Source organism: Mus musculus, chromosome 8, assembly GCF_000001635.26.
Source record: "Mus musculus strain C57BL/6J chromosome 8, GRCm38.p6 C57BL/6J".
Classification (NCBI taxonomy): Eukaryota; Metazoa; Chordata; class Mammalia; order Rodentia; family Muridae; genus Mus; species Mus musculus.
In genome coordinates, this window is record NC_000074.6 from 86,538,940 (window position 1) to 86,551,765 (window position 12,826).

The 12,826-nt window shown below is 47.9% G+C and overlaps 1 protein-coding gene across 6 annotated transcripts in view; it reads right to left on the minus strand.

Moving 5' to 3' along the window:
• Positions 1–12,826, minus strand: part of Abcc12 (ATP-binding cassette, sub-family C (CFTR/MRP), member 12) — a 76,121-nt gene that overhangs the window by 34,372 nt on the left and 28,923 nt on the right. For 5 of the 6 annotated variants that reach the window (XR_003947278.1, XR_003947279.1, XM_006530984.4 and 2 more), the window contains 5 exons: positions 11,589–11,696; positions 9,591–9,869; positions 4,893–4,964; positions 2,401–2,525; positions 1,087–1,159 (listed from right to left, as the gene is read on the minus strand). Coding sequence is in view for 4 of the 6 variants with exons in the window: in XM_006530984.4 (XP_006531047.1) it covers positions 1,087–1,159; positions 2,401–2,525; positions 4,893–4,964; positions 9,591–9,869; positions 11,589–11,696 (657 nt within the window). In the remaining 2 variants the exon portion in view is untranslated. Of the gene's footprint in view, positions 1–1,086; positions 1,160–2,400; positions 2,526–4,892; positions 4,965–9,590; positions 9,870–11,572; positions 11,697–12,826 lie in introns of those variants that run through there. The other variant, XM_006530986.3, reaches the window with a different exon arrangement.

Below are 12,826 nucleotides of genomic sequence, written 5' to 3' on the forward strand. Positions count from 1 at the left end.
TGGGAGATGGATCAGGGACCCCTATGTCCACTTCTTCGTGTACAAATGTGTGTGCCATGAAGACACCATCAATCCCTAAAACTTGGCGCCTGATCTGAGGCATGGATTATATGCTCAGTAGACATTTCCTGCAAGATGAAAATCTAGGTTATGTTTTTCTAGGAATCCCGTCCTCCTGAGTACAGAGTGGATCCCACTGTACTCAGATGCCCAGCTTCTAAGCTAGGTGCCATGTGCTGAGAGCTGGGACCTGGGAGCTCAGCAAGAAAAGTGACACATGAACCAGGAGCTCACATTTTAGCACTGGAAACTGGACACACAACACCAGCACTCAACATATTCACCAAGTGCTAGCCAAGAAGCATTAATTGCAGCACTTGGTGTCAAAGCACTACTGACTGTAGACCTCCAAAGTCTCTCTCAGGGGAGCTGCATTAGCTTCTGAAAGTCTAGGAGGTGGCTGGACACCCACGCAGGGTGGCAGGGGTGTACAGATAAAACTTGAAAGGGGAATCCAGAGCCACACACATGTGCTTTCAGAAAGACCAGCCACTCCTGAAAGGCAGAGTGAGAGACTGGAAGAGCTAGTTCTCTAAGATGGTAGTGTGGGAAAGCTCGTCCAAGAGACATGGTATGCTGGGGACAGAGAGGAGGGTGGCAGAGTGGCTCTGGGTCACTTGGGTCAACAAGCTCAACCCAGGACCAGGCAGCTTAGGAGCAAGGTCTGAAGGTGACTCAGCATCCCTGAGCCACACAGAGGCAGAGGACAAGAAGGAGCCCTGAGACTTCCAACCACGGGGAAATGCTCTGGACCACTGTTGTGAGGACAGAGCTGGGCCTCGGGGTTAGAAAGCAGCCATGCAGCAACTCTTCTTGAGATGGAGAAAGGGTTGGAAGTAAGCTATAGAAGCGACCAAGAGGAGTCAAACACAAGCAGGCTTGGGTCCACCTCCACTTGGTGGACCCCAAAGAATCCAGGATAGGCAGAAGCCGGACTCCAGCAGCATTCCCACAGGGTTTCCTGCTTCTGCAATGTGTGGAGATGGATCCAGGTCATCTGGGGAAATGACGTTCAGCTCTGCTTACCTCAGTCAGGTCTCCATAAGGGAGGCTGTTCAAGTCCTTCTGGAGACCACAGACATGAACTGTGTGTTGGTACCTGTAGACATAGAGGCCAGAATGGTAAGACCAGCACAGAACACAGCTGCCTAGGCTGCTCCTGAAGGAACCGCCATTTTTGCCAGCAAAAGGCAGGGATCTTGCTGACATTAGCTCAGGGCTCCCAGGCAAGTTGCCTTGTTCCAAAGACTGTGTCTCCATGACTCAGAGTTGGTCCCTCCCCTTACAGCATTCATGTCATGCAGGGGAAATGGCACCAGGGACTATAAAATCCTGGGGGTGCCAACTGCTATCATTGCTCTTTGAGTCAGAAGGGAGTCAAGATGTGGGCTTAAGTTGTTGAAGATGGCATCCAGGTGAGACACTGGTCTGAATCAAGGCCAGGAGTAGAAGAGAGGATGCATGTGATAGAGCAGCATAGAGTCACATGATTACAAATGTCAACCCTAGCATCTGCCTCTTCTGCTCCATAAGCTACTCTGCCAGCCAGTAGGATTCAGAGACCATGGACTCAGATAATAAGTCCAAACTGCAACCAGATTCCTAAGTCTGACTCATTACATCAGTCCTATGGTGTCTGAGAAATTTTTGAGTGAGCCTGCTGTCAGGTATTTCTGATGTCAACATGCTGGAGCCTTTCGAGCAGTTAACTCACCCCTCTGAGCCACCGGTGAAATGAGATCTAACACCTGGGTCTACCTGAAGACAAGGTAGTGGATCTTACCTCAGACAAGCCTGCCTAAGAAGTCACTGTTTTCCAGAGCTTAAAGATAATGACCCAACATATGTCAAAGATGCATAAACCAGAAGTTTGACTTTATCTCATTGGATCACTTGAGGACACTAGCAACAATATACTCATATAGTGCCCGTGTGGATTAATCGTGCCAGGACTGACTAACTGCTCCCCTTCTGCTCATGATCTCAAGCAAAGTTCTAGTTACTCAGCCTAAAGCAAGATCACAAGGTTCATTTTTCACCAGTGAGGCAACATATGCCCTGTTACAGAGAACCTCAGAGCATATGGTACTCTGCCCTGGGAAGGAAGTGACAACCACGCCCTCTTCTCACCAGGCCATGTGGTCGCAGGTCTGCAGAACATGCCTCTCCTGAACTTCTGGGTCAGAAAGAGAAATTCCAATTCCTGGGCAGGCCCCATGGATGTTTCATCCAAACTCATTAAAGAAACCTTTCTATTTAGTAACCATCCTTAGTGGCGTGAGAGTCCGAGGCAGGTGGACCAACTACCACAGTGCCAGATACATTCCAGGTTAATAATACCTTTGGTGGTTGTATTTCTCTCCAAACAGTATGTTCTCCCTCACATTTCCATGGAAGATCCATGCTTGCTGGGAAACGTAAGCCAAAGGTCCATTGACAGCCACGACCCCTTTCTGTAACTGCATCTAGAGCGATGATAACCAGAGAACCCTTAGAAAACACACTCTAGGGTCTCTCCCAAATGCCCTTACTGCACGAGCATTAGTCATACATATAAGAGGGGTGACATATGTCTCATACACACCATATAAGTCCAAATGTACTCTTGAGGGTCTCTAGGTGGGACACTTGCACAGACTAGGCAGGAAATTTAAGGAGCAAGTAGTCATGAGTCCTGCTGCCAACTGGGGGGCATGCAGGCTATACTTAGATCATCTCTGGGCCAACTACAGCAAGATGCCTTAAGAATGGATGAGTAACAAGAGGCCCCTTCCACCAGGTGTGCCCAATGGGAACATCTCTCCTTAGCCAGGTTCCTGGGCACATAGCACAGCCTATCCCTCTAGGATGGAGGCCCCAGTATGCCCTACAGTCACAGGGTTGTAACCACGAAAGAATTCAGATCTTAAGGGGCCAGAACTCCTTTTTTTTTTTCCTCACAGAGGGGGAAATCCACTTCCATGTGGAACTTTGGGACTTTGATGGTGTTTAGTAACCCATTTAGAAAGCACATCAGGTCCAGTTTGTGATGCTGAGGATCCACAGGTACTTCAACGGACCCAGCAAAGTGTGCTTCTGATAGACAGTGGTAAACAGTATCGGTGATATCAGGATCTAATACTGTCAGGAGAGGGCATCTGTAGGATCCCTCTGATGATCATGGGGTGGTGGCAGTGTGGCTGAGCAGGCAACATGCCACATGATGTGATGCTATTTTGACAATGGGGATGGTTTTAGGGGCCTCGACTTGGACAAGAGACAACATTAGCAAGCGCAGTTCTAAGAATAGCGGGTGCCTTCTGGGGATGGTGCTGAGCCAGTTGACACTGTGATTGGTCCTTAGGACTCAGCTCTGACTAGCGTGTATGCTCCCTTTTCTAACTCTCCTTGGCCATTTTGTAAAGGAATAAAGCAAGATCCATGGGGGCTCAGTTTCTTTGTCCAAGGGAAAATGGTGAACATGTGATTGAGACAAAGTGGTGAATCCTCCCAATCTAGGACCCACTGCCTTAGACCCCAGGCCATACCCCAGGTCATGGAAAAGTGCCTGATTCCCTTGCTGCTTCATGAAAGATGGGCTCTATTTTCTCTGAGATACTCCCAAGGAAAAAAATCAGAGGGTAGAGGTTAAAGGAAGGCAAGTTTCCTTCCATTACATATCAATACACCGAGAAAAGGAACTAGCTAAGAACAAATGAGCTACCCAATGCTAGGAGGTCTGACACAGGAGAAGCTAGCATAAACTGGGTCATCTCTTACTTTGTTGAGAGACCTGTGCTGATGGGTGGAGAATGGGGCTGGTTTCCAATGTGCCATTGACTCTAGGGTGCTCACCGAAATACACATACTTAGGTCCCAGAACCTATCCAACCCAGGTCCTAGGTTCTCCTTCCTCACCTCAAGGAAGGAGAGAAGTAGTCACTCTCCCTTCAGATAGCCAAGGGATGACAAAAATGTGATCACATTGACCCTCACAAGACTCACGCCCCCATTCTAATGGGGCCCTGCTGAGCCTCGTTTCTCTATTCCTTCAGAGGTTGCCCAAATTCTTTCAACAATGGGAGGCAACCCCAGCTCAGTCAATCTTCCCTTTAGGAATACCAAAAGAGGAGATGGTTCCACACCTCCTCAAAACCTGCCTTATTCACTTAGGGTGAAGCTTACAAAACATGGCAGCATGGAGGTAATCTGTGAGCATAGCAAACTGCCTTACCGTCTATGTAGGTAGGGTCTCACAGGTAGACACAGCAGAGACAGGACAAGACTTAGCAACCTCCCTCTTCCTATACAAAGTGTTTGGAGCAGCTGGGGTCACACTGTCCCCATGCATTCATTCATTCATTCATTCAGCCCCCATTTTCACAAAGCACTCTGGTAGATATTTGGGGATTTAAAGACAAACAACCAAAAATTCATCAAAAAGGCACCATGAGTCCCCCAGTTCCTTTACCCTCCACCAAGCTGCTTTGCTGGATTTTATTAAAAAAAAAAAAAAAAAAAAAAAAAACAGACAGCCATCAGAGAAGCCAAAGATGTAATGATCCATCCCTGACTTAGACCAACATAGAGCTAGAGGCAAGGAAGCAATCACCGTTTAACGCCTGTCCTCGGGAGGTAAACCCAAAAATGTGTGAGAAATCCTGGCCCGTGTCAAGCCAGGCGTGGAGCTGCCGAATGTATCAACCCAAGGGACTCATTGGCAATCTTGACATTGACCAAAACCTGACCACTATTCTACAGGCTGGCTGCCTCAGCCCCCACAAAGTCTACAGCAAGGAAACCTTTCCACAGTCCTGTCAGGGTAGCCTCTCCAGCCCTCGCCACACACTCACCTGTCCTAGGAGAGCTGAAATGAGGGAACTCTTCCCGCTTCCAACATTCCCGCATATTCCCAAGACCTTCCCCTGTCAGAGAAGTAGAGACAAGACAGTCACTCCCCCATATTCTTGGTGGTGAAGTCGGGGGGTTGGAGGGCTTGGGCTCTATGGTGACCAGGCCAGGCAGGACAAGAGGGTACTACTTTCACGTCTACAAGGTGGCAGCTGCAGCCTCAGGCCCCAAACCTAGTGTGCACAGCTTGGAAGGATGCGGAGATGTGCATCTTAATTAAGCACCCTCCCTCCTACAGCCAGCACACTACCCAGAGGGCTTTTGGAAACCTGGAAATCCTGCTCACATATCGATGTAAAACAGCCTTGTGCCAGTTTAGGAGAAAAAGACCCTGGGCATGAGGGTAGTCCTGTGCCCAGAGTCCAAGTGACTCTAATGGCACGTAAAGGAGGATATGACCCAGGGAGTGGGGGCATAGGACATCCTTCAAAAATAGAGAGATGGGTGACTTCAGAAGTCTTTTTTTTATGAAATCTTTCATCATAACAACTCAATTTAGAACAGCAACTCATTTCACTATCTCCACAGGATGACTTTATAGCTGAACTTGTGTCAACTCAGCCATCAAGTTGTCACTGAGCACTTGTGATGCGCCAGGCATTGTTCTGAGCACCGGCAGTCACCTCGCCCTGACTCAGGGTCACAGAGGAGGCATATTTGATTCCAATGCAATCCAAGCCACTCAGAGGATGAACCCAACAGGTGGACCCCGAATTGGCCCCCTAAAGAGCTCGTGTTTTAGCTGGAGATGGACGGAAGGGGAGCAACTGAAATACGCAATTTGTCAAATGTGTATTATGGAAGGGGCAATGAGTGGGCAGAAATGGAGGGACAGGTGAAATGTACACACAAGGTGGGTGCTTCTGCTTGCGCTGGCTCAGAAATGTGTGCTGAGTGAGAATTTAGGGGAAGGCAGCTTGTTAGGGAGCTGCAGGGAGCACTGGGAGTAAAGAGGATGCTCCAGGTAAAGAACGACACCATAAAGACAGAGCACATTCTGTTAAATCAGCCCACACACAAGGCAAATGGAGCTCCAGGCTTCTGGGAAACTCAAGCAACTTCTGAAAAAGTGAGCTCAGATCCGTATAATATCCCACTGTCCCTTTACTACCTGCGGGCTACTGACAAAGTCCTAGTGCTCTGCGGTGGAAAATGGATGATCACACTAAAGGTCCCGGGCCCGTGGGCAGCACTCGTCACAAGTGCATTGAATAACAGCTTAAGGAGGGGCTGGAGAGATGGCTCAGTGGTTAAGAGCACTGACTGTTCTTCCAGAGGTCCTGAGTTCCCAGCAACCACATGGTGGTTCTCAATCATCTGTAATGGGATCGGATGCCCTCTTCTGGTATGCATACTTATATACATTAAATGAATAAATAATTTTTTAAAAAATATATGTGAAAGAGGTAAGGCAGGAGTCACACAGGTCTCTGGGGTAACTGATAGTTTGTCTGCTTCTGTGTTTGAATAGAGGCTATATATGGAACATTCTAGAACATTTGCAACTATCCCTAATGCTACCCTGTAGAACAAAGATGCATTCAATATGGGGTCAATTATGGTTCCTTTCCAACCCGAGCCTATATTAGATCTGCTCATCACCTCCCACCATACCTAGCACCAGGGTTGCTGCCTGTCAGCAGTAAGTTCTTTGACTCATCTTTATGGAATGCCAAACATCATGCTAGGTACTGGAAATAAGCCATGATCAGGACCAACGGAGTCACTGCTCTATGGGACCCACAGTGTCAATGCTGCAAGAATGTGGAGCTGACCCTTTAAATCACAATAAGACTTCAAAATAATGAGCCTAGCTATGGATGCTCAGTGTGGGCCAGCTTCGTGGAGGCTCCTTGGAAGCCTCCCTTGAGTCCTGGCCATTCCTTCTGGCCAGGCAAGAGCCTCCTAGGCCCATTCTTTTCAGAATAAATCCCAGGAAGCCTTCATCTTCTGGGCAACTCATTTTCTATTTGCTCATTCACCGAACATAATTAAGAACCTGGCACCAGGCATATAGGCTCTGGGCGAAGGGCAGAACTCTGAGTAACATTTCCCCTACCTCATCCTGGAGGACAGCGTCTAATGGAATCGTGGAGCTAAATTTGGAGAAACTTGGTTGGCCTGAATTTTAAACTTTTAAGTGTGATGCTTAAGCCAGTCATGATTGTTAAGGGGGAAAGGGTGTAATGGTTGTTATTGGCAGTTGAAGCTTAGTGTGAGCTAAGTGTTTTGTATGTGGTTCTCACAACCACCTTGTGAAGTGGACGCTATTACAAAACCCTGTCCAGCAGGCAAAGAGAAAGACTCTTCAGGAGCTAAGGCAGTGTGCCCAGAGTAAAGTAGCTGGTAAGTGGCTTGGGTCTGGAAGGGAACTATGTCACAAAATGCTGCCTGTGCCTTTGTGGAACAAATTCAGGCATTAACCACATACTGAAGACAAGATACAGCAAAGCAAGTGGAGGACTAAAAAGTAGTTTCCTTACATACCAATTTCCTGGGCCTGTCTGAAGAAATTAGGGTGGGGTCCCAGGGGTGGTGGGGGCAGGACTAACAAGAAAGCAGTGATTTTACTGAGCAGGATACAACTGAGACCTGAGGTCAGCAGCACTTGGCTCACCAAACGTTATATACCATTGTGGCAGATGGTTTCATTAGCTGCAAGGGAGTCCAGTCTTGCTCTATGGAGCTTTGACCACTCTGGCTATTGAGCCTCTCCTTCTGCAGTGTTAGCATGGGGGAAAGTGGGCAACAAGAAGGGAGATTACATTACTAGGCACAAGATTAACGCTGAGCCTGCTGCAGCAATCGCAACAGCGTCTTAGGCGTGCCCACCAGGTTCCCAATGCAACAGGATGTAGACAGGAGGAGCAAGAAGAGACCAAGGGCTGAAGTCACAGCTTTATCTAACAGTTCTACAACCCTCCCTCTTGAGGGAAGAAGGACTATGGTACCTGGCTGGCTTGTGAGCACACACACACACACACACACACACACACACACACACACACACTCACTCACTTTACTAGACTGGTTTAAAAAATCTCATTGTGTTGTGCAAAAGCAATATGTCGTGGTGAGTAGGGGAATAGGCTGAGAGGAGAGGGAGTGGATCATAGACAAAAGGCTGAGGCAGAAGATGGGGAGTCCCTGAATAGCCTGGACTTACAAAAATGGGGTGTCCCTGGATAGCCTGGGCTTATGAAGATGGGGAGTTCCTGGATAGCCTGGACTTATAAAGATGGGGAGTTGCTGGACAGTCTGGACTTCACGGTGAGACAGAGTTGAATGCCGTAAGTGTGCAGTCGTTCTCCACTTGCTGGCTATATGGCCTAGCCCTTGTTATTTAGCTACCTTGTGCCTCAGTTTCCTCAGTCATAAAATGGGGTAGTGGGTGGAGTAGCCAAAAAACGTTAAATTATTGTCTCTCTTAACATTCTAATAGTAACAAGTCCCCAAAACACCATGAAATCTAGTCAGTTTGAATCATACAAATTGGAGCATCCATTTAAAACGGTGGCTGGTAAGGTCTCGGGGGTAGGGCCTTACATAATGCACAAAAGACTTTGGATTCTACCTCCAGCGTCTTTGGAAAACAAGATTCTAACTAGAACAGCAGGTGTAGTGACCCACATCTATAATCCAGCACAGGCAGGCTGAGGCAGGAGGATGGCTAGCTCAAGACCAGCCTAAGTAACACTGCAATGCTCCTTCCCAACAACGAAAGGGAACCAAGCTACAGTGGTCCCAGAGGTGTGGGAATCAGCCCCAGTGGGACCATTGTCTTTAAGCTTGAGGAGGGTGCTGGCATGCTCATGCACATTGTTAGAAAGCTGGACAGGGAAGGCAGAAGAGCTGACTGGAGACATCCCAGCATCACCTCCAGCTCAACCCGCATTCTATGGGGCTTGAGAAAGCCACACGACATAGAACAAGGAGGCAGGGTGGAGGCCTTCAAAGCGTACACCTGTTGTTGCAATTTGGGTGCAGGGTTCCCCGCAAAGGGGCATTAGTTCCTGGGATAGCACTGTTACCACACAGTGTTGACTTTTAGGAGCAAATACCCTATAGGGGTGTTTAGGTCATTGCAGCCATGCCTTCAAAGGGACTATGGAACCTCCATCTTTTTATTCTGTTTCCTGGCACATGATGTAAGTGATTTGTTCACTACCTACCCCAAGCTATGGCGGACCGTCTTTGCTAGAAGTCCACAGCCTAAAATAATCTTTCCTCTCCCTCCCCCTCCCCCTCCCCCTCCCCCTCCCCTCCCCCTCCCTCCCTCCCTCTCTCTCTCTCCTCTACACAGCCCCCCTCCTTGTGTAAGCCAGAGTAGAGTTTTTCCCTCAATCACTCTTCACCTCATCTTTTTTATTGAGCCTCACATTGAACCTGGTCTGGCTATACTGACCAGCGAGTGCCAAGGATCCCCACGTCTCTGCCTGCCCAGTGCTTGGATTACAGGGATTCATAACTATACCTGGATTTTTATGTAGGTGCTAGGGCTCTAAACTCATGTCCTCAGGTTTGCTTGGCAAGCACTTCATCATCGAGCCATTTCCCCAGACTCCCAGGCCTTGGCCCTTCATAGATTAATTGCCTTAGGTATTTCACTATCATAATCCAAAGCTGACTGATACACTCACCTTTCTCACCACAAAACTGATGTTGTGTAGCACTGACTTGGGGCTGCCACTTTGCCACTCCGGGCTAGCAACTCCCTGATCTGATCGACTTTGCTCGCTGTATAGCTCTGGCCTCTGTTTCTTGAAAACGTGCCTTTTCTGAATTTGTGCCTTCGGCGGGTCACTTTTCCTGTTGATTTCTTGTTCCCATGTCAAGGTGGCATTTGCTAAAAGCAAGATAGTATCTGGGTCTTCAGGTTGAGTGATGTAGGATGGGGGACTTTTAGCTATGAGGATTTTCTGAGATTAAAGAAACAACAGTAAATGGGCAGATGTCATCCATTGGCAAGAATCCTCCCAAAATATCTTCTAATGACCCCCAAATTAGAATCTTGGCATTTCTACTCAAGACAATCAGGACTGACCAGAAGTTATTCCCTCAGGAACGCTGCAGCAGAAATAGTCCATGGATTCAAACTATCCAGGACGGGTGTCTTTTAGCCCTGAGGCCTATGTGGGTCACCCACATTGGAGAATGCTGATCCAGCTACGTTTCATCCTCATCTGCAAGACAGCGAGCCTCTGCCCATGGGGTTGGCCTTCACCGCGTGACAGATACACATGAAACTGAGGTCCATCTGTTCAGCCTCTTTATCCTCCACCCCACTCAGCTCAACAAAACACTTGCAAGTTACTAAATGGTACATGTCAGACCTCAGGAGTCCATTGTAGAACTTTACACACATAAACAAGCATAGCTCCCGACCTTGAAAAGATTGCCTGTGAGGAGGGGACAGGCACAGATCGGTGCAGTGAAATATGGCAAAGACACAACATTGTAGTGGCCACAGAAGGGACATATGATTCCCCTTCCTTGAAGTCTATGTGTTTTGGTGCCTGAGCTGAGGAAGAAGAGAGTGCAGAAAATGAGACCACAACATGGCTGACAGGGAAGCAGGCAAAACAAGGTCTCGTGGTTTATCAAGGCATGAAATAAGCCATCTGGGACTGCTGAATCTCAGAGCTCAAGGTAGAGATGGGATGGGAAACAAGGGTGGAGAACCTGAGGGGCCAGGCTTAGGTGCAGTATAGTAATGACCAGTGGACAGTTTTGGGGGGAAAAAAAGGACTGGGCTATAAATCATGCTGAGTTCAGAAGACACATGATGGAGACCTCAGTGAAGGTGATGGTGTGGAGGTGGGAAATTCAAGAAATGGCATCCTTCTCTGAATCCTGGTAAGCTATGTACATATAGGAGAGCTGCAAGCATTTTGATGGGTTTGAGTTCCAGGCAGGAAAAGGAGAAGAGTATTCTTGACCACAGAATGGCAGCTCAGTTATCTGTGAAATCTGGAGTCATCTCAAGCAGCCTGGGTTCCTTGTTTCTGAGTAGAGCCCTGTGAGGACTCCAGTCACTGTCCTCTCAATAGGGAGAGGCACTCCTGTAAGCCAGGACCAGAAGGACTGGAGGGTGCACTGTTGCCTCTTAGGGCACACAAGGATCAACAGTCCCTCACTCACTCTGTGTATCCCTGTACTAGAAAACAAGTACAAGGGTTTTGGATTCAGAGAAAGATGCCATTTCTTGAATCCTCTCCTCTCCTTTCATTTCTTACATGCCTCCAATTGTCTTTGGTGGATAGCATGGCTAAATGACAACCCTGAGGCAGCACATGTCCCTACATTCATCACAGGGCACACCAGGGTCTGAGTCAGTGCAGAGCCAGCTGCACTACTGGAGAAAATGTGAATCACACCTTAGGTGGGTTGTCGGAGGCTGGGTGGGGGGGAGGGATAGGAGCATGCCCTGTATCAATAAAGACTCTGTCATGGTTCCCCTCCAGAGCATCTCCTGCAAAACTGCTCATTCTCTCCTCTGCACATTAATGTCTTCATGTCCGCACAGCCGCAGACCTGACCCGGCCCCCAGGAGATCTGAGCACCACCCCCATTTCCAAGCATCACCCGCCCACCCCAAAAATGAGATCTCTTCCCTACTCACCCAGCATTACTTATACCTTCATTCTCCTTAGAGAGACACTGGCTTCGGCCACTGCTTTGACCGAGAAAGGCAAGATTGCAATGGAAAACTTCATTACATTAAACATGGCAATCACACTAAATGCCTGAAGGAGGAAACAGAGGATCGAGGGGTTAGTACTGCAAGCTGCTTTAGCTCCAAGCTGCTCTATCCATGGGGGTCCGGGGGAAGTAGTAGTACGTTATGCTTACTAGCATAAGAAACAGCGGCACGGTTGGGAATCACAGAGGAACGAGTTTTCATTTCATGGCTCAGAAGCCATGGGTTCGCAAACTGGGAACAGTGGCTTTTTAATCTATTTTGTTTTGGGAATTTTCACAAAAAAAAAATGGGAAACGTATACCTGAGACTATCTCCCAACTAAACAGCTTCATACATATCCATCCATACTGTGTCCTTAGTCAAACCAAGACTGCTCATTCAAAGCCCTGTCCGGATTTGCCTGACTCACTTTCATCTAGGCCAGTCAGAAGCTTCTGACCCTCTGGGGCCACAGCATCTTTCTCCAGAGCACACAGCTCCAAAGTCGCTGACTGAAGGCGTTTCCCCACTGAGCCTTATCCAGTATCCCTGGATTTTGGCTCTCCTCAGTGAAGACAAACTTTCTTCTTTCAGCTGGTGCCCTGGGGGGGCATGACTTGACCTCTCAAACACCATCTTCTCACATGTCTGAATTCATCTAGCAGCCTCTTTCTACCCCAGTTAAGAAATTAATAACACAGCTTCCTCCAGCAAATCCCAGGTGACACTGGCTGCTGCTGAACAGGCCCTGTGGACATGTTCCAGAATTGAGCTAATTCTACATTGCTAAGAGGATAGCAACAATCTCCATCACATCTGCTCCTAACTCTCTAAATCCAAAAGTACCACCTTGGCACAAACAACTACAGAAAGAAAGAAAGAAAGAAAGAAAGAAAGAAAGAAAGAAAGAAAGAAAGAAAGAAAGAAAGAAAGAAAGAAAGAAAGAAAGAGAAAGAGAGAGAGAAAGAGAAAGGAGAGAGAAAGGAAGGAAGGAAGGAAGGAAAGAAAGAAAGAAAGAAAGAAAGAAAGAAAGAAAGAAAGAAAGAAAGAAAGAAAGAAAGAGAGAGAGAGAGGGGGGAATGAGGGAGGGAGGGAGAGAGAGAGGAGGGAGGGAGGGAGGGAGGGAGAGAGAGAGAGAGAGAGAGAGAGAGAGAGAGAGAGAGAGAGAGAGAGAGGAAACTAAGAAACTAGATC